The sequence below is a fragment of the Pempheris klunzingeri genome, chromosome 24, assembly GCF_042242105.1.
Source record: "Pempheris klunzingeri isolate RE-2024b chromosome 24, fPemKlu1.hap1, whole genome shotgun sequence".
In the NCBI taxonomy this organism is placed as follows: domain Eukaryota; kingdom Metazoa; phylum Chordata; class Actinopteri; order Acropomatiformes; family Pempheridae; genus Pempheris; species Pempheris klunzingeri.
In genome coordinates, this window is record NC_092035.1 from 8,194,894 (window position 1) to 8,222,747 (window position 27,854).

Here is a 27,854-nt window from a genome sequence, read left to right on the forward strand (position 1 = left end):
CAAAGACTGCTGGTGTGTGTGAGTGTGTGTGTGAGTGAGTGTTTGTGTGTGTGTGTGTGTGTGTGTGTGTGTGAGCCGGCAGCACTAGAGAAAGGCTGCTCTGAATAACACACACTTCCGGTCAGGGCTTTCAAAATAGTAAGTGCGATTTTAAAAAAACGTTGGGATGAAATAATTATGGATTACTGACACCTTATGTGCCTTAAAATGGGGGGAAATAGATATTAATATTGATTAGACTAAATTCATATTTGGAGCTCTACACCTGAATTCAATTCAATCAGAAAAACAACCACTGACAGTCTAGTGTGTATTATATCAAAACCATAGAAATTAATATAGATAGATAGATGAATGAAATGTCGGCTATATAAATTGGAATCTGAAAAGTAAATTGCATATCCATTTATGAAAATGTAAACATAATCATGTCGACGAAGCTTTATCTATAGTGATGACTGTGTGTCTACCCAATTTTGGTTGAAATGCCGCTGGAGATTCTTCATTTGAGCTGTCACCAATGAGTCCTGCATGAAAAGAGCCAGAGCCAACACAAAGTTGGTAATTTAAGTCAAGAATCATCAAACATTGACTTATTAATGTTTATAATAGTCCATCAGGCCAGTACAGAGTGCTAACAAAAAGGCTACAGAGACTACATTGAAGATGGAGAATCATGAATGCAGAATGCTATTAACAATTCTTAAATATTATTGGTTCACAAGCCCCCACTACTGCTGTCTAATAACCCAGAGTTTTGCACCCCTTCATTATGGTACTGTATACTGTAGTTTAAAAAAGAAACATCCCAAAGCAGTCTTTTATTTTGAAGAGTAAAAGATATGAATTCCGGTTGTGTTCAGGCTGACTTGACTCACATCTGCGCCAGTCATCTGTCCCGGCTGCCGAGCCAGTGACGTAACTGCATCTCTTTTCTCACACACACACACACACACACACACACACACTGGCAATCTGAGAAGCCCTGCTATATGTTTATTCCATGTCCTATCATTTGAATATGATTCACAAAGGTCAGCTGTAATTGATAGTGTGAGCACGCTGAGCCAGTGGAGAAGATGTTGCCTTCATGCCTTGTGTTTGTGAGATTATTGTGAGCAGAACTCCACTCAGTGAGTTTTAAAATATGACTTCAGGGATTTAAGGTGCAGCCGACAGCAAAGAGTTAAATCCTCAGTGCGAGCGTGGGGCGAGTCATTTCAGCACCATGGACAGATTCCAACATGTCAAGTCAATAATTGGCATGGTGTGGTGAGAGAAGTGTGTGTGTGTGCCATTTCGTCATCATCACACATAGGTTTTCCTTTACACCACTAGACATGAGCACGTGGTGCAGTACATTTGATTTTCCAGCTGTATGGACACTACAGGGTGGAACTAAAGGCATTTTAGCCCTCAGCACCGGATTTCCTTTAAGCCTGCGCTGATCAAAAGCTTTTGTTATTCTGCCTTAAATGCCCTCCATCAAGGGATTTAACCAGGATGCACTTTGGTATGTATTCTATTCAATCCTCTTTCTGCACTGAATGCACTTTGCTCTGACATTGACTTGATAATCTGTATGAGAGTTAAGTCTGTGGCTCTCCTCTCTTTGTGTCTGAGAGGAGCCACCATCCTGCACCCTGAGGGTGGGGAGGGGGGCCACAAAAAGGAATCTGATATGGAAAGTGTCAGGACGAGAAATATCTCATTCTCCAAAGGTCATGCAGAAGTGAACCGCTGGAGATTAGGTTGTTTTTTGGTTGCCTCAGTGATGATAACATCCTGTGTCAGCATGCTCTTTACCTGTGAGGCCTCTCTCAGACGCAATATGATATAATTTTGCAAAAGAAACCTTTTCTACAAGTGGCGCTGCTGATTAAAATCTATGCAGAGTCCCTGATGGGAAAGGATCTGCATTAATGTTTTGTGCAGTGAGGCGAGACTTGTGTTGTTCTGGCTGTGCAGCGGGGATATTTACGAGGTCCCTGACGCTCACCACACAGGCCTTATGAGAAATAACCCTGGGAAGTGCTGACTCAGCTGGCTGCAGCAATGTACTGGGCTCCCAATAATGGACCTGAGGCTTCCTGGAAGTTATGATTGGATTGGTTTCTGCTTATCTGTTTTTGTCTTTTTCATTTTCAGTGAGGCCGATCTGGTGCAGCTACAGATGTGTATCTACTTTTCATTTATTGGAATTAGTATTGATTTGAAAATGGTGATGAGAGCCATCGAGAAAGTTCACTTTGGGACGTCTGGTGAGCTGAGAGTTTCCAGCAAATGGGAAGCGTGAGACTCTATTAAGGAAGGCAAATGGAATGTAAAACTGCAGCACAAGACAAATTGAGAACATTTAAAGGGAAAAAAAAACTGTGAGGTATCACAGCTGCTGCTGCTGCAGATTCATTTGGTAGAGTATGAAAAATGATGCAAAACTTGTCATAGCATCAAGAAATATCTGCCTCTTGCTGCTGCTACTTCTCCAGGTTGTAGAACAGGAAATAAATGACAGCAAGGCGCTAAAATATTTTAACTAACTGCTTAAAGTAAAACACAAAAAAAAGGTGCAGCCTGACCTGCTCACATAATCATCATCAGGTCTCCAGGTGAAGGCTGAGCATGAGGCCTCAAGCATGCAGATATGTTCTGTAAGCTGTCACCTTGGAAAATGTACAGATGGTGGTGCTGTCATGGCGACAGCTGCTCCCTCGTCGTCCTCTGCGCTAACTCTCTCCCGTCATGTCAGACTCCTGTCCTGTCTCACCTGCCCACTAGCTGCTCATCACCTCATTAGTCCCTGTGTGTAATGGGCAGATTACCTGCTGTTGTTTGTCAGGTGTTGCTGCAGTTTGCTGTCTCATTCCCCACATGTGTTCTGACTGCCTTCTGTCTCTGATGCTTTGCTGCCTGCCTTTGGATTTGGTTGTTGAGCTGACTGGCAACCTGTTGCTGATTATAAGCCTGCTTATTGGTCCCAGTTCTGTTTTTACCAGATTAGCCGTCCCAGGTGCCAGAAATACTGGGGGTGAAGTCAGGATGTCTTATTTGATTCGTTTTTGGATGTTTTTTGGCCAATTGTGACATTTAACATTTTGGCAGTTATTTTGGCAATGTTTGCCCCGCATTGTTTGTAGCCAAGCCATGTGCTATGGTTCTTTAAAAATCTGAAGGTTTTTAGCCATCAGACACCAAGAAACTCCTTTGGATTGCTTACGTTTAGCCACTAATCTCACTTTTAGTGATAATGAGTTCACTGCGGTAGCCATTTGCTCTGCCGTGTTGGCAGAAATGTTCTTTCTTCACTTGGAGGAGTGACTGTTTTGATTGTAAACCATGCTATTAGATGCCACTGAGCGTCCTCGGTTTTAGTGAATTGACAGCTCTAGCCATGTGCCGCGGCTGCATGTGGCGTGAGTGACTGAAGATGTGTGAACTCTCCACCACAGGGATCCACCGGCAGGCCTGCAGACCTGCGGCGCGGCGACGGCACCACGCCAGCCTGCGCCGGGCTCCCACCCCAGCCTCATCCAAAACGCTTAATCAAAAGGGACACTCTCCCCGCTTGGTCCTGCATGAAAAGGAAGCTGTTGGCCCACGCTGTGCGCCTTGGCAGCTCGACAGAGAATAACCCAGATTGGTCTACTATCCACTACGCTATGAGGACATTAGGGAGGAGGCCTGTGATACAATCTGCATTCTGTAACAGGTAATTGAAGCGCTGGGGACACGGCTGATGGAGATGTGTCCTGCCGTGGCCTAATCAGCCTTCCTGTCCTCACCATCAGCACTGACGAGTGTTTATCATGTCCTTGATATGGGGCCTGCATGTCACTTCCCACAGAGTGACATGCAGGCTCCTGAATGAATGTCAGAAGGAAAATTACTGTAATTTAACTCGTCAAGCTTTATTGCAGCACGTACCCCGACATTAAGGTCACCCTTTTCTGGCCTCGCTGATTCATTTCAACGCTGCCATGCAATTTCACTGCCAAACATGCCACAAGCATGTTTTTTACACTGGCTTCTGGTATTCACTCCTACCATTCCTGCCGAGGACATGTTGGAGTAATCGGTTAAATTCCCAAATTGCGTCAAATTGCAGTGTCTTTAGTCCTCTTGCTGCACAGAAACCAATTTCAAACTTTTCCTTTTTCAGATTATGGTTTGGTGAGTCAAACTTCAGGTGAAGGGTTTGACTCAAGGTCCTCTAACACTGTTACATGTAGCTCCTCAAGATGAGCGTCCACCTAAGGCGTTCTCATTCCCAGGTTGTCAGATATTCACACTTTGTGCCCCCCCATGGCCTCTGTATGACAGGCACTTACTGGACTGTCATTGTCATGGTAACGATAATAAGTAATGGTTAAGGGTCTCACAATGGTCGTTTTGTCAGGGTGAGGCCACAGATGTATTATAAGAACTGGACATCGGACCACAGCACAGCCTTGCTACCATTTTTCCCAGTGGCGACTCGCTGTATTACAATGTAAAATCCACTGAGGGTCAAAAAGCATTTTCCCCATAGAAAACCACTGTAAAAAAGACACCTGTAAAACTGGACAGGACACCTCCAGCTATAGACATGTTCAATTATTACTCTTTGTATTGCGTATTTTGAAGCCATGGGTGTTTAATCCTCTTCTGTTGCGCTGTACATAATGGAGGAGCTGCATCTATGTATATATGTCTATGGGCTTAGGCACCAACACTGCTTGGTTAGATTTAGGAAAAGAAGATAGTCCAGGTTGATTTATGTCAGTTGCATAACTTTCAGTTTTACTTTAAAATGGGAAAGAAAACGTCTCCTGGGTGAAAGTCCTGTGATTGACCATCCAACCACCTGCCCTCTTCCCTACGCAGACTTTGTCGCTTTTTATATCACATTGCACCTCAGCATCTCACACACACGCTCATACAAACGCCCAAAGGGTGATGACAAAGCATCAGTGTTTGATGACCTGTGAATGAGAACGGTCTGGTCCCCCTGATGATCAGTATTATTATGAGATGCAGGCAGAGCCATGGTCGAGAGTGAAATAGTGGAACAGATTACCCAGCACCCCTCCATCGTAATAATGTTCTATAGTGTTGTAATTATGGTCTATACTGTTTCTGAAGCCTCACAGTGAAAGCTTCACACAGTAATTCCAGCCCATTGAGAAAAGGGGGCTGAAATATGCTGAGATTTAAGATTGCTAGATTTTTTAAATGCGTTATAAACATTTGATTACTCATTACCCTAGTAACCACTATAGATGTGTTTACCTGCTGAGTCAGCTTAATGTACTACCACAATGTGGAAAGAACATTCCTGCGGTCTTTAAAGTGGGCATAATTCTTACATGACATAGATACACTCATGTTTGTAATAAACATGCCTTTATTCAATAGATGTTCATTAAGCTGAGACCTCAGACCATAAATCTGAGGTCACAGATTTTTGTGTTCACAATCTATTAGGGACAAGTTTGTGAGCCCTATTTTAATCGTGCAAGTGCAATGATGGAGCAGTGTGTTTTGTGCATACAGTCTGTGAGGGCGTCTCCAAGCACTACTGCTATTTTGGTTTATGTATGTACAGCAGCACAAGGTGCAAAAGGTCTGAGAAGGTCAGAAAAAATACCTTCGGAGCACTGCTGGTGCTGTTTGCCACCACTAAAATAGGACCCTGTCCTGTATAGTAAAAGCCAAAACAGGTGAACGTGTAGCCTATTAGCCATTTTTAGTAGAAGAATTTTTCAAACTCAAGATAAAGTGTCTGAATTGCTGGCTGTGACACATTTTAAGTGAGAGACACAACATTTAAAAACAACGTTCTTAATGAGAGAGGTCACTAAATAAACACTACGCTGGCTGATTCGGAAGGAGGCTGACAGGATGGAATAAATGTACTGCGTTGGATTTAAAGGGGGAAAATAATCAGATTTACAATAAAGGAAAAGACATTAAGGGCATGATCTCTGCCAGTATATACCCTCTTCATTCTTGAGAAAACATTTCAAACAAGTTTCTCATGCTGGCAGATATCAAGTGTTCAAAGTAAAACCCTGAATAAAATGTGATTATTGATGTGTGTGAACTCGAGGTGTGATCAAGGCAAAGGAATCAAATATTATATGGAGTATTTGACAGTCACCAAAGGTTTTTTAGTCTTTTTTCCTTTGTTAACGTTATATTTCAATTGACTCATATCTACCAAAGCAGTCATGTAAAACTGGATCAGAAACTTTAATTAGGTCAATGTGTTCTGTGGGTGTCTGCGAAGTGTTTTTCTCTTTGAACGTAATTGTGTCAAAACACTTTTTCATCTTAAAAAGCCCAGTGTGTGACTGCAGCATGATGCCTGCTTTTGAGAAAAAGTGTGAAAGTATGTTTATTTTACACAGTGACTTTTTAGAGCCACTGGATTTCACCATGTGGATTTTGTAAACTCACTGTCAGAAGTGCACATGTGTGTTTTTTATGCTGTAAATCCATAAAAGGTGTCATTTTATTAGTGTGGAAGACAGTAATATGATGTACATCTCTTAATTTAATGTGCAATGTGTATTCATTTCTAGTTCTTTCTACTAACTATGAGAACTACACCCCAGTTAAAGGGGCACCCCAGTGATTTTAAAACTTAATAAGAGTGCAATCTCTTATTAAGTTGGAGGACTTAAAACATGCATGTTTTAAAAAGAAAGATCAAAACTGAAGCATCAGAGGCTTTTAGACTTTTAGAACTCAGTATGGATCCTACGTTTCCCATATTGCAACTCAACAGTATATTTCGCTAAAACCTCATTGCCTGGTAAATGCCCATTGATGCGTCTGAGGGGAGGGGGGGGGGGGTCCCGTTCATTCTAATGATAATCTAAGTAAGACTTAGATATTAGTGGCTACTTCCAATACCTGCACAATACAAAATGCCCATTAGATTGAATTAATCATTAATTGGTGCATGCAGACATGAGCATGCCAGTTAATTCTGGTGCGGTTTGGTCTGATAATTTCAGTTAATGGTTCATCCAGCTGGTGTGTGTGTGTGTGTGTGTGTGTGTGTGTGATCGTGTGTGTGTGTGTGTGCCAGGGTAGCCGTGCCTTTGAGCTGAGTCATGGACCATCTGGGCCACGTGCCCAAGAACTCTGGTTGTCAATGGTTCACTATCTTACAGCCAATTTACAGCAACATTACTTAAGACTGCATGCCGCATAATCATAATCACACATTCCTGGCACATACTGGAAACTGTCCCGTCTTCAGCCTTGTTTTTGCTTCCATTTTTTTCAAAATTGCATCCGTTCCAGCAGCCTGGCAGCTGGGCCTCTTTGTTGTATTAGCCATAGAAATGGAATAATTAACGTCTGGGCAAATCTGCCATGTGTGCTCCCACCATTGGGTCATCATAAAATCTGTGTCATAACATTTGCCCACACTCAAGCCTTTTAGCAGGTAGGAATTAAAAAAAAGAAAAAGAAAGAAAATTGTGCAGCAGTGTTCGGGTGAGGTGTGAATTGAAATAAGTCATTATCTACAGAAAACACCTTCCCCAGAGGCGGCAAGGACAGGCTTCAAAAGGATTCTTTATTTCCGCAATCCAGACACATTGCAGAAAATAGGAGAGAGGCATGCAGGGAGAATCTCTGGGAGGCCGGTTATGGCAAGCTGCTTAGGTAACTGCATTAGACAACCAAACATCAAAGCCTTAAATATTCAAGGGGCCCTGAGATGGCGAGAAATGTACAAATGGATTATTCCTCCTCGAGTAAACACACAGAAAATATAAGCGCGTGGCAGGGAGAGAAAAAAGAGTCTGCATGGTGGTTCAAGATGATGGAAAATGGTAAAATATGATGAGAGCATTAAAACAATCATTTCCAAGACGAGACGTGGCGTTAGCGCACGTCAAACTGCCCGCTCTCGCCAGTAAAACCAATTCAGCAGCCCACAATACCCTGCTGTCGCCAGCGATAGTATTATATTAACATTGTGATGCTTCTGTCCTGCTCTCTTCCTGCATTAGGTGCCATTTCCAAGGAAACTGTTCAACAAGGTGTCTGAGGCTGTGATGGAGCATTAAAGCCGCAGCCTACAGGAACAAGTCACCATATCAGAGAGGAAAAATGAGTCTGTGGAAGTTCTGCGGATGTATTGGTGAGATGTCTTGTGATGAATAGCTAACCTGGTTTCCTAAACTCTGCTTCCGCGCAGCAGCAGCAGCTTCATCACTATGCAGCTCTATCTTCATACATCTAACTCCCAGCCTGATTTATTGGAGGCTACGGCGGAGACGCCAGACCTTGCATCAAACGGTATACGGCATTTTGTGCACACGAACAAACGCTTACAAAGACTGTGTGAAGAAAGATGCATCGGTGAGATGGATGAATGGTGCACATTTGAATTGCAAAAATATTCAGATGCTCATTTCAAGGATTTACGTGGATTAATTTGTTCAAAAATATTTTTATAGTGCGTCTATGAAGAAAAATCTCCACATCTGGCAGGTTTTGCTTTAATTGAACACATTTCCCACAGAAAAGATGATTGATTAGCTCAGTCTTGGCATCCATACCAGAAGCCTGACCTTTCTCTACCTGTTAAATATTCATGCTGCCTTGTTGCGGAGGTCCCTTCAGGATAAACCTACATCAATAAGAGATATTTAGTCTGGTATAAATGGAAAGGCGATTTTCAGCATTATTCGGGGGACATTCGGGAGTCTTCAAACATGGCTGTGATCCACAGTTAAGATGTGTATTGCGACCATCTGGTTAAGATTCAGAATCCCAGAAAGCTTGTCGCCCACTCGTCGAGCTCTGTGTGTCCCATCCTGTGGCCGACTATTTAAAATGCACCGTGCATGTGTGGATTTCTTCTAAGGATAACAGCAGCCCTAATGTACAATCTAAGAAGATTGTTCTGTAAGCCTTAAAAGATCATATCTGATAGAAAAGAGATGAAACCATTTCAGCCTAAGCTTAACGTGAGCCCCAGAACCGGTGCAAGAGGTGCAAGACCAGAGGCCGGGTTATTCTCTTATCTTTGTGGCCAAAGCTCTGTGGCAAAGCACCCCTCCTGGCATTTAAAACACATGTCTGCGATAACATCATTGGTTCTTTTCTCCCTCCCCCTAGCCTCCTGAGAGAATCTCTGAGCATCTCTAAATGTCACGTTAAGTGCTTCTCTTGTCCTGCGCTGACACAAAAACGAGGCGCTCTCTGAATACAAAGGAGGCCTGTGCTGGATGGCTGCCATAGCTCAGAGACAGTGACACTCTGCTCTCCTCTTTCCTGCTCTCTCCCTCATTTGTTCAAACTGTCAAAAGTAACATTTAGTCTCTAATAGGGCTACCAAAAGGACGGCAAACACTTTCATTCCTACCTAAATTTGAGGGCTAGATAACAGACATAAACCATGGTATTAACATTATACTCAAATGAGTACAAGTATATTTAAAATCAGCAACAGCACAAGCAGTGCACTAATTGTCCTGTGACTTATACTAAGATGAAAATATAATCAGATCCAGGTAAGAAATCAGGAGAGCGATGGTGAAAGTGTGCCTCTTTAAATGTTAATGTCATAACGAGGTGCTGTTTTACCTGCCTGGAGCCGCACCTGAACGAGTGAGAGACAGAAATTAGACTCCTCCATGTTGGTTTCCTGTTAATAACGGCTTCCACTGGGCTGTTTTCATCATTGTTCTCATGCAGGCAAACTTGGATCACAAGGTGAGAAAGTGCACCAGAAAAAACAGCAATTAAAACAAGTTAGCACCGAGCCGAGAGACTGTGTTTGTCACAAAAATGCAATGGAAAAAGTCCTATTAGAGGGATAGTTGATGTTTGTGCATTGGCATTTCTTACTAAATATAGAAACATCTGCATTTCATGGGTAGAAAGTGGCTCAGCTCAGCATCTACTATTATGAATCAAACCTCATACTGAACGGACATGTATACGAGTGATATCAACCTCATCGAGAGGCAAGAATGTGCATAAGATTGTTTCCCAAAATGTCAAAGTATTCCCTCATAGTGGTGTTCCCCCGGGCTCTCACCCTGCTGTCATGTGTGGCTGTTTGGGCGACAGTGAGAAAGTTTGACGCTGTAACTTTTACAAACATGAATCCATTGGATGCTCCTCAAGGACGTGTGCAGGGTTCGGTAATGCTGCAGACACAAACAGGATTTTATACTGTCTTACAATTCAGAGTTAAGTTTTACACCGATGAGCACATTCATCATACATTACTCTCTCCATATGTTTGGTCTCCATTACTTGTGTGTCCTCCAAAGGCTCTGCTGCTGCTGCTGTGGCTGCTGCTGTGGCTGATTCGCCCTGTAGAGCTCAGGCCCTCTCGCCCAGTGGGAGGACAGGGAGAAAAATAAGTGCAAAACTCGTCATTTGTCTGCTATATATAATTCTTTAGCGCCGGTGCCTCTTCTGACCTGAGCAACATTCAGAGGGGACAATGAAAGGGAACGGTGGGATGCTTCTCTCTCTCCCCTCCCCATCGCAGCGCTCTTTCATCTCTTCTTCCCACAAGGCTGATTCACCACTTGCGACCCCTGCGGTTGCCTCGTTGAAAATAGACAACAAAGTGTCTGAGATGAAAACCGGTGGGCAGTGGTGGGCTAGATTGCTGCTCGGCTTTAAGTCGCTCGGGCAGTGGCGAGCGCTCTCGCTGAGCTGACACTTCCATTTGTCTGGATTCTGGTTGCGTAAAGGGGAGCGGGTTGACACTGCCATGCACCCACATCTGGGAACATTAGCAAACCTGACGGACCTGAGCTACATGGAAGATTTAAAGAGATTTCAAATAAAATAATAGTCTAAATGATTTTTTTCACCTTAAAATGAATTGACAACACAGAAAAGTGAGTGAGACTTTGCAGTCTCACAATTGGCTCTCCAGACAATTCCAGCTATCCGCCTATTAGCATCAGCTAATCCTTCTTCGTTTAACGCCTGGAAGCTGGAAAACCTTTCTTGTCTCATGGGTTGAGCAAGTAGTTTTCACTCAAGTGGACGGACGCCATCTTGGATTCCCATATCCACTTCTTATTACACATCCGTGTGGATGGTGAGCTGCGCCCACGGTTCCTCCTTCAGGCTGTGATTGAACATGAAAACTAAAAATGGTGCTTCATATTCAGCCTTGGCAGGTTAATGCTGCTGTTTGCTGGGCAAATGAAACACAACACACCTCTTCACTTTGTTTTCTGAGTGATTAGATTTTAATATGGCATGAAAACTCACTAAAGAAGAAGTAATTCTCTTATTAAAGGCAAAAAGCTTGATGGCTGCACTTTTAGCACTAATCTGTTTATTGAATCATGACTATAAATGCATTTGTTTTGCTGTTGCTTTCAGCTTTGAATCCTGCAGTCTTACAGAAACACTATAGAGCACCTTTTGACAAAGTTGCTGCTCCTGTGATGCACGTCACACTGCATCGCCTTCCAACGGTCGAAACAGTTAAGGTCATTACATTTGAATGCACCTCCTGCACTAAACCTCTTTTCACCTTTTGATCACCCGATTCTTCCCATGTGAGAGCAGGAGTACAGTGAGCACTACTGTACGGAGCATTACAGTATGCAGAGAGGTCTGAATCCATCTCGTCCTCTGCATGGGGAAGATAAGAACCTCCTTCATGAATAAAGATGTTTCAGCATCCTCTCCTCTGTGTTCAATATGTACTTGTTACAGCGGCCATTATTTATAGTCCCACTAAGGCCCCGAGTGGTGAGAGTGGGCCTCATGGGGAATTGGGAAGTGGAGCCACTGCTACCTATAGTGGGAAAGATATACCACCTCACCCCCACTGAGAACTTCGTGCAGGAAATGAACTCATAAATCAAGCAGTAAATTGAGTGTAGGGCTGCGCTTACTCATCTCAAGAGGTCCGCTCCTCTTCCTCCACACAGCCCTGCTCCTTTTTACTGCATGACTAATACAACGCCGCAACTTCCCTGCCCGCGTGTGTGTGTGCGAGCCTCCCGCTCTGGTAAGCTCTTATCAAACTGTGGATTTTATTTTCAAGTAAACATCATAACTCTGGCCTTGAGGCTGCAGTGGGCGCAGGGGAAGAAAAGTGAGTCTGGCTGGGATTTGGGCCCAAGAACAGGCACATCAGCATCTTGTCCTACAACTGAACTTCACCACCTCATTGTGATGCTGCTGGTGAGAGCCGTCTGTCTTTACCCGGACACAGCCTGCGAGGAGAGTCCCCCCTGCCCGCCTCAGGCTATCCTGACAGTCACAGACCCTGTCCGGAGGAATTAAAATCTCTATTTATCAGGACTCGACCGACTGTCTGGGGACCAGCCGGGGAAATGGCACACAGTCGACCTCTTCCAGCAGTGGGACTCTGATGAAGAGTTCATCGTGCTGCTTGTTTCTTGGCAGCATGTGTGGAGAAAAAAGAAAAGAAAAAAAGACCCTCTCATCCCTGCTTCACACTTTGTTTCACTTTGTTTTAGTGCTGTGCAAGCGCCTGCGTCGTCCTGCATGTAAATCATTCTTAAATCTTAAAGAAGCACCCGAAGAGCAGTTGAAAGGCCGATGCTTGAATGTGTGTGGATCCATCCTGCTGAGCTTTAAAGCTGGGCCTGTGTCGCCTCCCGCGGCCGCTCTCCATCACAGCAGCGCCTCTGCCAGAGGGGGAGGGCAGCGGGGACGGTGCGCCACCACTCCTCCACAGTGGAGCCACGCAGAGTTGTGATCACATCAGATCTCTACTGACCTCCGTTGGTGGAATAATGCTGGTGTTATGGGGGGGGGCTGCCACAGACATGGAAATCTACTGAGTCACAGCTCAAATGGTCAAAAGTTGGCTTTTTGTGTGACTTGGCTGACCTTTAACCTCTCGCTCTGCAAAAACTGCTGCACTCATGTTTTTCACTTTATCCTTAAAGAATATCCCTCTTCTTAACTGTTCACACAATTTTCACATCATTTCATTTGGAGATATTAGTACTTTTTACTCCACCACATTCATCTTAATCTTTTCACATTAAGATTTACATTAAAAAGCACGATGAGTGTACAAAGTACAATTTGAGGCTCAATATTATATATTATAAGAATTTATGTGTGTGGGATAACTTTGTTTTACTTATTTTCACTTTAATCCCCCCAATAGCAACAGCAGTAATACAGTAATATCTAGTTACACACTGATGCATCAGTGCTAATAGTATAATAATACCATACGTAACATGTATGTCACAGGGGGACATTTTTCCTGCAGAATAAATACTTTTACTTGGATTGTTGAAGTACATTTAGCTGATTGTAGCCTATTTCTATATTATCATTATCTGTATTTCTGTATTATTATTTCTAAAGCAGTGCTTCCTTACATGATAAGACAGCAGGTCATTGGGCCCTCATGTGAAATGCAACACAGGTTTCGTCCACATGGTGGAGCCCTTTCACCAAACCGTCACACCTCCTGTGTCATGGCGCAAAGTTTTCTAAATCTCCTGCATCCCTGCAGCTGCGGTGATGGTAACACCGGTGTTTCACCCTCTTCTCTGCTTCCAGTGTTTTAATTCAGCTTTATTCTGTTTTATTCTGCAGTGGGGGCCGCCTGCAAGCCCGACACCCCCATCCCCGTTTTCAGACTCCCCATTTCAAAGCCCAGCAGTCTGCTTCTCCCTTCCCCCCTTCCCGCTGCGTCAAAACACCACAATACCGCCGGAAATGAGGAGCTTTGTCTTCAAAGTAAAGGTCTGCTTTGCCACGCTTTTCTTTTTCAAAATGGTGCATGTGCTTCCTTTTTATTTAATACACTTGCACGTTGATCGTCGTCGCTTCTGTGGCAAACAACTGATATAAACCAGATTAAAAGAAGAACAGAATTATATGACATACGTGTCATAACATACATACGTATGAAATCACTTACAAAGTATTAGGGGACATGTCAAATGCAACACCATAAGTAGAAACTAATTAAAAAGCACAATGATTGATTCAAATGTTATATGTTTGAGGACAGAAGTCACAGGACATAAGACAAATCTAAAAAATGTCAGGACGACCTTAAACTGTAAAAAGGTTCCTTTCAAGAGCCCTTGTATATACAGACTGTATTGCACTTCTTAGTATATATATTTCCACTTTCTCTTCTTATCACAGTACATATCCCCGCTATAATTAATCTACTTACTTTGAAGGTGATAACCGGAAGTGTAGTGTTTATTCTCGCTGGCTTAATGGCGGTCTGAGTGTGAGCAGGGATTTAGGAATGTGGAGACCAGCGGCTACGTCACCCACAAACCGCCTGGGGTCCCGTCGTCAGAAAACTTTTTTAAAGCTATGAATTAGTTACACTAAGTCTCTGGTAAGTTGTTTTTATTGACTCCTGCACTGTGTAACTGGTTACTGAGCAATGGGAACTGTTGGTGATGTACAATTCAGTTTTTTTTATGCAGGTTACAGTTCAGCCCAACACGGTTTAAACATGTCCGTTAGGTTCAGGCTAGCTTAGGTTTGAAATACTTGAGCCGTCCTTAGCGTTAAGCTAACGTTAGTAACTAGACTGACTGTAAGGAGACTGAAAGCCGGACAAGTTTGAGCATGTGTGCCATTGTTTGGGCTGAGATCTAGCAGGGGGGAGGAAAAAGCCTACCCCGACACCAAATTACTGTTTCTGAAACGTGATGCTAGAGAGATTAGCGGTGTTTGCTGTTAGCACGGTAACCATTTTCGGCAAAGCCACCTTGTGCTCATTAGCAGGTAAGTTAGGCTGCTCGGTATGTGGGTTTAAACGCTGCTTAACTAGAGTAAAAACAAACAGCTTTGGGATGCATTTGTCTCTCCCACAGGACACAGCTCGCCTGCCGGCCGCTGTAGGGAAACATTTGCTGATTGCCGGCCGTGTTTTGATAACATTTCTCCCCCCAGGGACGAGCGTCTCTGTTTCCATGGTAACGCGGCGGACGCAGCAGCAACGTTGTCGCGTTGTGAGGGGCGGAACTGGAGAGGCACGACGGCGCGTCGATTTCTTCCCACCCGTGGAGGCAAAATCAGTCGAGGATGGTAAGGAGAGCACCGGGACTGCAGCAGCAGCAGCAGCAGCGTGATAGGTAGATGGAGACTGAATGTGCAGCGGTGGAATCTGTGCTCTGCTGTTTCACCTCCGAGCAGATGCTGCAGGCTGCTTTTCTTCTCCCACTTTCTCTTCCTGTGATTGTTTGGTGCATGTAAGGGATTTGGTGCTAATATGACTAAGGTTTGCATACCGTGTCTTGTTTTTAAATGCATCGCTTTGCTCTTTGTTTCAGCCATTTCACGATAGAGTCTACTACCCCTACACCAGTGACACCCAAGGGACCCACTCATCAGCAGGGATCCCATCCCTCCTGAATTCCCCGCTCAGCCAGCACTCTGTAAACGGCCACTCTGTACCTGCACCAGGCATGACTCCATCCAGCGGGACATCCAGCATCCTCCCTTTCAAGTTCCGCCCTCGCAGGGAGAGCGTGGACTGGCGGCGGATCAACGCAGTGGACATAGACCTGGTGGTGAGCCAACTGGATGTGGACGCCCTTCAGGAGCACATCAGCACAGTGACCTTCTGCTGCTTGGACGGGGAGCGGTGCCAGCGGTGCCAGAGCCCCGTGGATCCGGCTCTGGTTAAGCTCTTGCAGCTCGCCCAGCTCACAGTGGAGTGGCTCCTCCACTGCCAGGAATTTCTCACCCTCAACCTGCGTGCCTCCGAAGAGAGACTGGCGGCCGCCGACAGGGAGCGCGAGCAGCTGCTGGGTCAGCAGAAGACGCTGGAGGAGAAGATGAAGACGCTGACCGCCGAGCTCAAGCAGAGGAAGAAGGTTATTCGTACCCAGCAGTCCCTGCTCGCGCCACGAATCGTCAGCAGCCAGAAGGTACTGCTGACACGATAAACGCTCGCTCTCTGAGGGGTATCAATTACCAGCTGCATCTCATATATGTATTTGGCAAGCAGGCAGCTCGCTCCATCACCCCCACCCCCTTCACTCCTCCTCCTCTGGGCCCCCACGCTGTCATTGTTCCCAAGATCTATTCACAGCTCCGGCTTTGTGTGTTTCACGGCAGGGTTTGAAGGGAAAAAGGGAAACGGTTGAAGGCTTTTATCAGAGCCCAACAAAAATTTTGGTTCTAAAAGCGGCTGTTATGTACTGTAAGAGCTGCCATGGCCGCCTTGTTTTGGTATGGTTATAATAAGCTTTGTTTTCAGACTGGAAGAATAGGATTTAGAGCTGCGGAACAGATGGTGTCATTTGGTGGCAATTAGTTTCTTTTTAATCCACGTACAAAAGGGTGACAAGAGCACTAATCAAGATGCCTGCCTCACTCCCACCTCCCCCACCTTCATAAATACACATGCTTGTCGAGAATTTTGTCCTTTTTTGACATTTGTGTGTATTATAAACTGTTGGTTTATATGCTGGATCCATTTGCCTGTAACGATTGCCTCTGTTTGGTAGCGTGGCCCACTTCGTATCAGGTTATTTATAGCAAAAATCAAAAATCTCCCTTTGCTCTTCAAGTGTAAGGCTGCCGCTGACCTGGCCAAGCGGTTGCCGAGGCAACAGATAGTGTGTCATGACAGCATGTGGTTGCTAGGTGTGCGCTAGAAGCTCAGCTAACAGAGGTGGCTCAATAATTGATAGAAAGGCCATGTGTTTGTGTCCTTGGAGGACCTTTAGCATTTGTTGGTTGCCAAACGGTAATGTCCACATATCTACCAAACACACTGCTCTCTTTGAAGACTAATTTAATTTCACTCTCAAAATCCACAGTTATTCCAAACCCTAATGTAATAGCATCAGTTTCAGGCTCATTGTGGCGGCACACCTCCTGGGCCTTTGAATCTTTGCTGCCATATGGTGTGGCAAGATATCAGTAGCAGCAGCTTTAACATTGAATGAAGTCACAGGCGCAATGAGCGGCAGAGTTAAATGTAGCGTGTGATGTGTGTGTGTATGTGCAGAGCAGAGGCAGCATCTATTGTAGTTGTTAAGTGATAGCGAGGTGGAGTGTGGAGACGCCTGCCGCAGGGAACAAATCAGCATCACTCACGCTATCTGTCTGTTTGGAAACACATGCGTGAAGTCAGCGGATGCTCCTGTTTGGAGCGTAATCAGTGTCTCAGCGTCGACCCCAGCTTTGTCCAAATCTCATTCACTCACTCACTACACCTCTTATAATAGACACACAGCACTTTACGAGATTTCAGACTCTTGATCATGTCAGTGTTCTACTGCTGTTACTTTAAAATCTATAAAATGTGATGCATTGGATTATGGGATTGTCAGGTCAAAGTGGCATACATATTCTGGACACCTTATCCTTATCCATGTCACCTTATGGAAATTTGAGAGCAAATTATGGATACATTTCACACTGAGAATGTCATTATGATTTGATTAGTGATCAGGTGTTGAAGCACAATAAGAGTTAAAACATACTTGCTGTATAATAGTGTGAAAATATGATGCTCACTGTGGCGTTATCATATTATCTCACTGACACTTCATCTAAACTGCTCAGTTTTCCTATTTCCTCAAGAGTCTCCAGATTTATTGCTTCAGATTTGCTTTCTTTGTCAAATATGCATAAGGTGATATATTAATACCTGTCTCTTGTTTGTTTCTTTTAGTGTCCACAGTGTGATAAATCCTTCCTGAATTCCTCCTTTCTCCAGAATCACATGCAGCGCCGCCATCCTGACGAGTATGAGATGCGTAAGTTCATCAAGGTTTGCTAAGCAGTTCAGAGGAGTCAGATAGATTCCTTACTAAGAAAATACGTTAAACCACATGAGGAGAGTTTGATGAAGCTGCATTTGCAGGTGAAATAAGAAATATTCCAAACAATTTTTGTTGTTTTGCTTCCTCCCAGAGTTGCGGTCAGACAGTGAGAAGAAATCTCAGATGGACATCCTCAAACTGGAGATCAGCAGCCTGAAGGAGCAGATTGCTCAGCAACAACAGGCATTGTTAGTGAAAACAGCTCAGGTAGGAAAACCTGAGGATTAGGACAGAGCTGAAACGAATAGATGACTGCAGTTTTATCTGGTGCTATTTTGAGTCATTATTTAAGCAAAAATACCAATTTTGCAACTTTTCAAATGTGAGGATTTGATGCTTCTGTTGTCATATGTGATAATAAACTGAATATCTTTTGGGATTTTGGGCAAGCGATGGGTAGTTTGTTATAAACAAAAAGATGAATCAATTAAAGTAGGTCAGCATATTTATCGATAATGAAAATAATAAGTAGTTGCAGCATGGACAAGTTGTCGGCAAATCACCATTTTTATGTATCATCTTAATGCATTCATTTTTCAGATATTCTACATTTGGGAAACTGAGTAATTCTAAAAGAAAACAACAACTTAAAAGGTTTATTTAAGTCTCTGTAACTTTTGTTGTGATTCCAGGAAAAAGAGCAGCAGTCCATGCACAGAGACCTGCAGAGAGAACTGGACCGCTTCAAGGCTGAGGAGATGGCACGCATGGACAGAAAGATAGAGGACAGCAGAGATGGCATGCGCAGGGAGATGGAGTTTCTTTACACCCGAAATATTCAGGCTCTCAATGTACAAAAACGACACTCGAATAATCCACTCACTAACTTCCTGATTGTCTTCATTTACATTACATTCTTCCAGTCCTCAGGATATCTTTTATTAATTCCTTTTTTTACTGTTTCACATGTATTTTCATTCATAGGAAGCAAATCAGAATCTGACAGCCAAGCATGAAAAATCAAGCAGCCCTGTTCACTCACAGCCGGAGAGAGATCTGGACAACTACAGAGAGATGCAGATACAAGCCATCCAAAAGCTGGAACAGCAGCTGAAGAAGCAGGTCAGTGTGGAGGGGAGATAATGTTTTAAAGCCGACAAGTGATTGGAGTTATCTTTAGTGCTAAAATGTTCTCTTCTAGGATAAAAAGTGGGAATCCAGGCTGCAGGAAATGAAGGCTCAACACGAGTCTGAAAAGAATCAGGTATGTTTTAGTCTTTGTCATAATTAGCACAAGTGAAATACTGAACAAGCTTTTGTTGGAAATCAGCCAGCTGTAAAACTCGCCGTCTTCCTGTCAACTTCCAGCTGCTGAACGAGCTGAGCCGAACACAGTCATCTGTGTCTGAGCACCAGGAGCGCAGCCACAGGCTGCAGCAGGAGATGGGGAGGAGGCTGCAGGAGAAAGAGCAAACCATCAAGGCTCAGAGGGAGCAGGTTAATACTGATACACACACACACACACACACACACACAGCCATCACTGCCCGGTCTGATTATGTTGGGAGAGGAAGTGAGGCGGAGGGTCAGCCCTTGTTCAGGATATCCTGTATTTGATACAAGGGCTCATAATGTGTTGTATAGAGACATGATGATACTGTACATTTGGTGCACAGGAAGCTGATGCTTTTCCTTTTCCACCCAGCGAGTGTAGTCTTCACACAAATCCAGGGAACGGTAAAAGGAGCTGGTCACCTTGCAGAGTTCGGGGTTTGCAGCTTGTGGCTTGTAACTCTAAAACCTCACTGTGGCTTCTCTGTCTTGTGCCATCCCCCCCTGACATATTTAAAACTGATCCACTGACAAAAAGTTAATTCACTGCATTTCTTACAGTAAAAGCCTCCCAATGTTTTGCCAGTTGAGCGCTTTTTTATTAACTTTTGTATAAGTATAGGTACATATTATATTATATTCTGCTATTTAATTTTTCTAATTCTTAACTGTGTGCTTTTTATTTTTTTTGTCTGTCCCTTTGAGCTGCTGTAACAGCAAAGTTTCCCCAGTGAGGGATCAATAAATAAATATCTTATATCTTATCTTATCTTATATAAAAACACAACAACCAAAAAGGTAGCCATGCTTGCTAGGTTGAAACTTCCAAAATGGAAAATGTCTTTTTAATGCATGATCATGAGCTTTAATAAATGACATTTTTTTCTACTTACAGATAAGGAATGTTTCTTCAAATCCACCGACCAAAGTAGTGGAAGTACCAGGTATGGATTATTTCATCAGAACTGTGTTTCACTGCAGGAAACTGTGTATGATCCTAACGTCTTCATCATATTCTCTATTTTTCAGTCATTGTCAGTGCATCAGCTCCAGAGCCTAAAGCAAAGAGAGTTGTACTTGGTAAGTTAGGAGAAGCCAGCTGTCATAAGAAAAAACCTAAAAACATTGTCACACCCAGAGATGCTGAGCATGTGCTTTGGTGCATGAAGGATTTACATCATGCTGATAGCAAACTGCAAACCCCCCCCCCTTTAACACATTTATCTCATTTTATATGACTCCCCGACCTCCAATGACTTTTGACCTCATGTGCTGTCCAATTAGAGGAGCCAGTCTCTGCTCCTAAGCTGGATCCTATACAGGAGCTGTCAGAAGAGGAGAAAGGTAAAGGGACAATAAGACCAACAGAGCCGGTCGACTGCATGCTGTCTGCATGGATGCATCAGTCTGTTGTGGGCGGCTGTTTTCTTGCGTGTCAGGACTGAGATGGTCTTAGTCTGACATGAAAGTCACAGACTTAGTGCGAGAAAGCTGATCATTACGTCACCTGTCATCGTGTTGCCTTGTTTGTGTCAAATAAACTTGTAGACGTTCTCCTCTTCTGCCTGCATCACTGCAGTCACAGCCATCTGCCCAAGTGAGACTTTGGCCAATGCATGCTCATTTTTTTCTCCTTTTTGCCTCTGCTGCCTGTAATTGGAGCCTGATTGTCCATAAAGGGCTGATTAAGTGAGATTTCTTTTACAGACTCAAGCAGCATGTCTGAGAAGAGGCCAGTGGAGAAGAAGCCTGAGCCTGTACCAGAGAAGAGGCAGAGGGTGACCACCAGTGCTCTGAAAAGGAACCCCAGCATCAAGAAAGAGATGCGGCCAGACCTTGAGGAGGCTCTTATCAAGAAGCTGGAGAACCTGGGAGTCAAACCTGTAAGTTTGAACTTTGGAGCAGGGTTCAGGAAGCTTGAGAAGTACTGACCAGCATTCAGCCTAAAATAAAAACACTGAAACATTTTCTTACTTAACCATAGATCATAATCTCCTGTTCCTCTTGTCAGGATCAGAGTGGTCTGAAGAACAAAGAGCTCGCTTCCATCCTGGCCAAGGTGCATTCAAAGCGAGAGAGCTCTGCTAAGGGACTACCTGACTACTGGCGCCATCGGGAGGAGTTAGCCAGCATGGTGGAGCAGAAGCTGGGTAGTCAAAGGAGAGGCAGCGACCCTGCTCCTGAGTCACAGGCCAGATCCAGACAATCGGTGCAAGGTGAGTCATCAAAAAGCCTCTTAGCACGTGAGATCATCTGGCTACGTTCTTACTGTGCCCACAGACCAATAGTAACCACACAGCAGCGTGTGATTGGCTTTGACTGTTTCTGCATCCAACACTATCAGCCTAATCTGTAAAGCCTTGGTTACCCGCCACATAAGATGACTTAAGCTTAGACACAGTGTCAGCTACTGATCTGCTAATTGTTTCTCTTCTTTTTGCCTGTGTGCAGTGGTGCAGATCCGGCCTCGATCCAGTAGCCTGCCCTCCAGAGCAACCCAGGTGATGTCTGGGCCTGCAGTGAAACAGCCCAAAACCCCACAGCCAGCACCAAGGACCAAGACCACCGCTCATCCAAAGACCTCTACACCCAGCAGCAAGACCGCTCTGAGGACTTTCACACCCAAGTAAAGAAAAAACGGTTTATAAAATGAGCGGGCGTTTTGTAGTTCTCCATAAGTGTATAACTGTATGAAATGTCATGTCGTGTTATGAATTAGGTCCGACACAATCTTCAATAGTATGACCATAGCTGCTTAAACCATGCTCTCTTTCACCATTGTATACAGAACTCCTACATACATCTTTTTTCACTTCCAACTGCATTTTACCAGTGCTCATCATATTTCTCAGACATGTAGATTTAAGCCCGGAGAAGGCTGAATGCAATTTCTGTTAAACATATCACACAAATCCAGATACAGCAGTGTTTTATGTAGCTGTGAGGAAAACAAGAAGAGTGAATGTTGAATGATCAGTAAAAACTGTTTCTGTGGTTCTTTAGGACCCCTCCTTTCAGTTCGGATGAGGAATCTGAAGAAGAGGACACTGACAAGGAGGAAGAACAGCCCCAGAAACAGCAGAGGGGCAAGTCACCACAGCCCAGACTAAACCAGGCGACTCTGGTCCAAAGCAGAGCAAACAAAGCCAGTCCAGTCCAGGCCAGGCAGACTCCAGCCAGGCTCTCATTCACCTCCAACCTCCAGCAGGCCAGGGGGTCAGTGGGTGGTGTGACCAAGACAGCAGTGACAAAGATAGAGAGCGAGGAGGAGGAGGAAGATGAGGACGAGTGGTCAGAGGTCAGCGAGCTGCAGGAGATTGACCCAAGGCAACTGCAGAGTCACAAAGACCAGAACGGTAACGTGGATAAGAGGAACTTTGGTAAAGGTAAGCTGTCCATTCTTCAAAGTGCCAGCTCACACCATAGATTCAAATAAAGTGACAACTTATTCAGTCACAAAATGGGTACCCTTAATAATAGTGAAACGGTATCTTTGTCCTGATTCATAAAAGTCCCAGTTAAAGTTTTGTTAGATGATGATGAAATCATTTTGACCCACAGGATTGACTGTTAAATAAATGTCCTAATAGATACTTGTAAATGTTTGTTTGTTCATCTGTCTCGACTGAGGTTTTAATTCAGGGAAGACACAAAGTTCTAGTATTACTGTTTGATGTTTACATGAATCAGACTAGAACCAGCTGCCAGGAGGTTTGAAGTGTGGGTTTTGGGGAAAAAAATTATATATTGGAAGCTGAAATACCCTCAAGCAGCTGTAAGTGTTTGTCAGCTTGTGATCTCTGTGTTTGAATTTAAACTGGACTTACTGGTGTGTTTCTTGTAGAGAACAAAATCAACGACCTGGCCAGAAAAATGGAGAAGCAGTTTGCAGACAGAGCGGTAAAGAAACCAGCAGGGGGCGTCAGCATCTTACCAGAGAGAAAGGATGAGGTCCAGGAACTCACGGTGAGACTCATTTGATATCATTGTGTATTGAAAAAGCAGCATTAACCTCGAGGAAGCACAACCGGATGGTATAATCTATATTTGTGTTTGTGGTGACAGTACACAGATCTAGAGGAGAGCAGCGAGTGGATGGTCTCCTCCTTAGAGGAAAGACAGGAAATGTCTAAACCAGCTCAGGGCTCTGGACCAATGAAGAAGAGCCTGGACTCACCCAGTACCAGCGTTTGGGGAACCTCCACAGGAAAGGGTCCCAAATCAGGTCAGTTATGAACTTTACAGCAGAATAAGCAGGTGTATAACTGCATAAGGTGCAGTGCTCCTGCTCTCGGCTGTATTTTGTGAAGTAAACACAGCCGTCTTGTGCCCGGCAGGTCTGACTGAAGCTGGAACGGGCAGCACACTGAAGAGCAGCCTGTACTCACTCAGTGACATCAGTGACTCCGAGGACATTAGCAATAGGCACAGTTAACACTACAGCTGATCAGGTGATGTAGCACTACACCAAGCACCAACACAGACCTCAGTCAACTCCTCAGACATCTACAGTCCACACCAAATATTTTATACTGTCATTATCTGAACTGTTACTGTAATACAGAGAGAGCAATACTAAACAAAGGGAGTTTTTAGATTTTAGATTTAGATTTCATATTCAGTCTCACTTTATGCCTTGTGCCAACTCTTCGCTTGCCTTAGACCTTTGCAGTGTTCTTTTTGATAGATCCTGTTTTGTATAGCCAATGAAATATAACCCACACTCCAAAATGAGGTACTGTATGTAGCTTGTGTAAAAATTTGTATGTCAAATTTTATAATGCCATGTTTTAAATGGAATGATGAGATGTGATTTTGTATAGAAAATATTTATACAAGCAATAAAAGAATTCTTTATGGAGTACATAGTTGAAAATTGTAACATGAAACACTACAGTTGAGGCACACGTCGTCAAGGTTCTCACTTTTCTTCAAGCAAGCACAATAACCAAAGTGATTCATTGTAAATTTGTTTTGGTTTAATCAGACAATTCAGATTTCACAATTAGATTCAAAACTTCATGAAGTTATCAAGTCAGCTAATGGTCTGCAGACTGTATGTTAATAAAGTGGTTAAAATCTAATTGGTGCAGAAAGAAAAACAATAGAGACATGTATCTGTAATAAATATTGTAACACAAATGCTTCACATCACTGTTGTAACATCAGTGGGTAAACGATGCAATAAGGTCACCAAATTAAACTTTTTAAGTGGCTATAATCAATTTCCATGTTAAAAACAACCCACATGACTAATTTTTATGTGAAATTTGCTGCTCCTAGTGATGAACAGAGAATTATCATCAGGTCTGCTGAGCGTTTTAGCCTCTTTTGGCTTGTTGTTTTGGTTTTAAGGCCCACAGCTCTAAAATATGCTCTTAAAATCCTCTGTACCCTACCTGCTGAGCACCAAACTGTAGATAGAAGAAGTTAGCAATTTACTGAGTGAACATAATGGAGCATTTAGCAGCTAAAATGCCTTATTTACTCTGCTTAGTCCTTAATTATTTAATTGTTTCCTTGTGTTCCCTGGAGCTTTGAAAATGTTCATGAGTCCATGCTAGCACTTCCAACCGCAGTGGAAAATAACGTTTAAAATACGTCCTCCACCACCTATAAGTGTGGCTCATTAAATGAATAATATCTGTCATCTGTCACTCTGTTGAACAGCAGAAATACAATCCTCAATGTCAGAGCTTCATTCTCACTGGCTGCTGAGCAGCTGGGTTTTTATGGGGAGTGACAGCTGTGACAGCTTCCTGTTCTGACAGTGCTGGTCTCCTTTAATATCACTGTGCAGCCTGTAATAGGAGGGCTGTTGGGGCTCAGGTGGAGCTTTCATAGACATGGATTCTATTTTAAGTTCTGATTTTGAGCTCCATCTTCTGGTGACTCAGAAGTAGTTTAGGTCTAGAGGATTATGCAGACGCCTCTGTATATGAAGCCACCCAAAAAAGAAAACAAAGGAGTGGAGGATGGGGAGGATGTTTCAAAAGGAAACCTAACAGGGAGGCAGAATTCATATTGTTTATCATGAGATATACTAAACTGAAAGGCATCATAACACGATTTAAAAACATTAACAACAAGATCTGAAAAGCCAAGAGTAACATTCAAAAGCTCATAGAAGATGAAAAAGGTCTGGGTTTTTTTTAATATCTATTTTAAATCTTTTAATCTATTTTTTATACAGTAAATTAAAGGATGGATGTGTTAAGGCCAACTGTAGATAGACTTTTAAATCAGTTTAGTTTATCTGTAAATATGAACATGCTGAAGAGATTTTAGGGTAGTGTGTTCTGAGAAATGAGGATGAAGAAGTTCAGAATTGCTTCATGTTGAAAAATGAATGTAACATTGTTGTGCGTGATGAGTGCACTTAATATAAGAATACCAAAGGAATGAAGCATGGAGAAGTTGAAAAGCTGTGTTTTAATATTTAACAGATTTGTAAACATAAACTCGTAATTTGGATAAATGGTCATATCACATGATCTAGCTTTAAGAGTGCGTTATGAGCAGTTTGTCTTGTCTTTTATGCTGAACCTTTCAGTCTGTTTCAAAACAACAAAACATGCAGGTAGACAGGAAAGAACGAGAGGACAGTGGAGGCTCCCCATGAAAGACAAAAACTGCTAGAAATACAAAATGTTTAAAAAACAAGGACACAGAATCATTGCAGATTTTAATCAGGATGTGTGAAGCTTATGAAAAGTTCTCACTATAACTGTGTGCTTCAGATACCAGCTTTCCACATCCTGTCCCTTTTTTCTTTATTCTTTTGTATATAGAAAATATGGCCATAGCTTTTGTAAGCTTATGACTATGTTTACAGTTAAAAACCTTATTAACTGTCAGGTTCTTAATCCACTCAACACCATGCCAAGCTTTACATACAGACAAGACAGCAGTACTGATCTTCTCATGGCAGGGCAGATGAGTGTGTTTCCCAAAACTGTTCCTTTTAAAGTCTTCAGAGTCACTTTCTCAGACAAAGCTGTCCCTGCTGAAGGCCCGACTGCTCTTGGTTGGTGCTCTGGTTGCTCGGCTCTTCCTGCCTTCATAAAACAGCGGCGGAGCCAGAGTCACCCTGGACGATGAGGCGGGCAGCATGTAGGTCCGCCTGGTCCGGGCAGTGGCGTAAGTGGCCGGTCTCCTTGGTGTTTTTGGAGAACTGTTGACATAGTTGAAACAGGAGATTTGGTGTGAAATCTCAGTTTTTACTGTTTTTGGCTTAGATATGGTCCACAACATAGGTAGTTACCCTAAAATGTAGATAATAAATGATAACATAAGAGGTTCTATATTTACGTTGATGGTAGACCCTCTTTTCCAGAGAAGTAACTCAGCACCGTCCCTCCAGAGAGTAGAAGGATGGAGCCTCCCCAGCCAATGAAAACTGCAGCTCCAAGTTCAAATCTGAACAGCAAGTATTGACATATATCAGGAGTTATTGATGTTTTTCCAGCACTTCTCCCCACTATTCACCTCCAGGGATCATGTAACAGTGATTATACAGCTTCGAAAGTACTCACTTCTGTGCTCTGAAATTTGGATCCAAGAATTCTGTTATGACTTTGCTGGCCCACCATGAGTAGGTGATCATACCACAGAATCCTAACACAAAATATGCCTTACTTTAAACATCCGGAGTGCATAAACATTCACACAACTTTAATACTCTTGAGATTTGTTTTTTTTTACCTGAGACCAGATAGGTTATAGCACCTGCAAAGGTCACCCTGGCATTGGCGACCTCTGATCCACCTATTTTGGTGCATTTCATCCCTATGAGTGTGAGGACGCCTCCGAAGAAGCCGGTGATGACGGCGCAGACAGCGAGTGCCCTGCAGGCGTGTAGGAACGCTGAAAGACAGCAGGTGAAACTGAAATGCAGCAGAGCGAGCCTGTTAAATGTACCATGAGAGGATTTAAAGCACTTTACCCAAAGGGATTTCTGCTAATTACCTCTCACTACAACCCTCACTGTGCTAAACAGGGACAAAACTTCTAACTGGAGCCAAATTCATTAAGGGACTGTGTGAAAGTGACTCAGAAGGGGGGAGGTTTTGTACGATCTCCTTTTGTTTAAGTCAGAGCAGTCAGATATTTTCCTTAAACCAACAAACCTGGCCATATCAATAAGCTTCATGTAATTGATTTTAGGGACAATCAGAAATCTGATCTCATACAAATCGGGTTAATGAATATATATTGCTATAAAGTGGTATCTGGGTTGGGTGGAAAATATCCATATATTGATATATATTCAATATATCAGTGCAGCCTATTCCCGATTCACTCCTTCTGTATCTATAACTTCCTTACTAAGCAGCTTTTTTTTTAGAAAAGAGAGTGTCTGAAATATCTGCTTTTTCAAAATGAAATCTATGATTCAGCTCCCCCTTCCCACTCCAATTATTTCCATACAGCCCCTAAATCTTTTCACTTGTTGAGAATTTCAGTTAAATGAGGAATTAGAGGAATGTTTTCAGAGTATCTACCAGGCAGGGCCAGCATGGAGGGGTAGTCCTTGCAGTCGGACACCCCCGTGGTGTCTGAGATGCAGTCCTTCCACAGGTTGGAGTAATAGTTGGAGGTGGTCAGCACGATGCTGCCCACCTCGGAGAAGGTCCAGTACTCTGTGGGAAGAGTGGAACACACCAGGATCCAGCCACACAGGCAGGACACGAAGCAGCCGATCTCCATGTACATCACCACCGTCCTGTACTTCATGGTGAGTGCTGTTCCCTAAGCAAAAGCTATCAAGACCTGTTAAACATAAGA

The 27,854-nt window shown here is 43.4% G+C and overlaps 2 protein-coding genes across 2 annotated transcripts; one reads left to right on the forward strand and one right to left on the reverse strand.

Moving 5' to 3' along the window:
• The first annotated feature begins 15,226 nt into the window (after positions 1-15,226).
• dzip1 (DAZ interacting zinc finger protein 1) lies at positions 15,227-23,958 on the forward strand. Its single transcript, XM_070855961.1, has 17 exons — positions 15,227-15,235; positions 15,288-15,887; positions 17,645-17,729; positions 17,887-18,002; positions 18,428-18,586; positions 18,720-18,857; positions 18,937-18,999; positions 19,104-19,232; positions 19,963-20,011; positions 20,097-20,147; positions 20,775-20,950; positions 21,079-21,283; positions 21,519-21,693; positions 22,071-22,453; positions 22,912-23,033; positions 23,133-23,292; positions 23,405-23,958. Exons 1-17 carry the CDS (start codon positions 15,227-15,229, stop codon positions 23,500-23,502), a joined length of 2,718 nt encoding a protein of 905 aa, XP_070712062.1. The 3' UTR covers positions 23,503-23,958.
• Positions 23,959-26,054: 2,096 nt separating this feature from the next.
• On the reverse strand, positions 26,055-27,803 carry cldn10d (claudin 10d). The gene is made up of 5 exons (XM_070855707.1): positions 27,572-27,803; positions 26,772-26,933; positions 26,603-26,684; positions 26,379-26,486; positions 26,055-26,241 (listed from the first exon to the last, which is right to left on the reverse strand). Exons 1-5 carry the CDS (start codon positions 27,801-27,803, stop codon positions 26,055-26,057), a joined length of 771 nt encoding a protein of 256 aa, XP_070711808.1.
• Between the last annotated feature and the right edge of the window lie 51 nt (positions 27,804-27,854).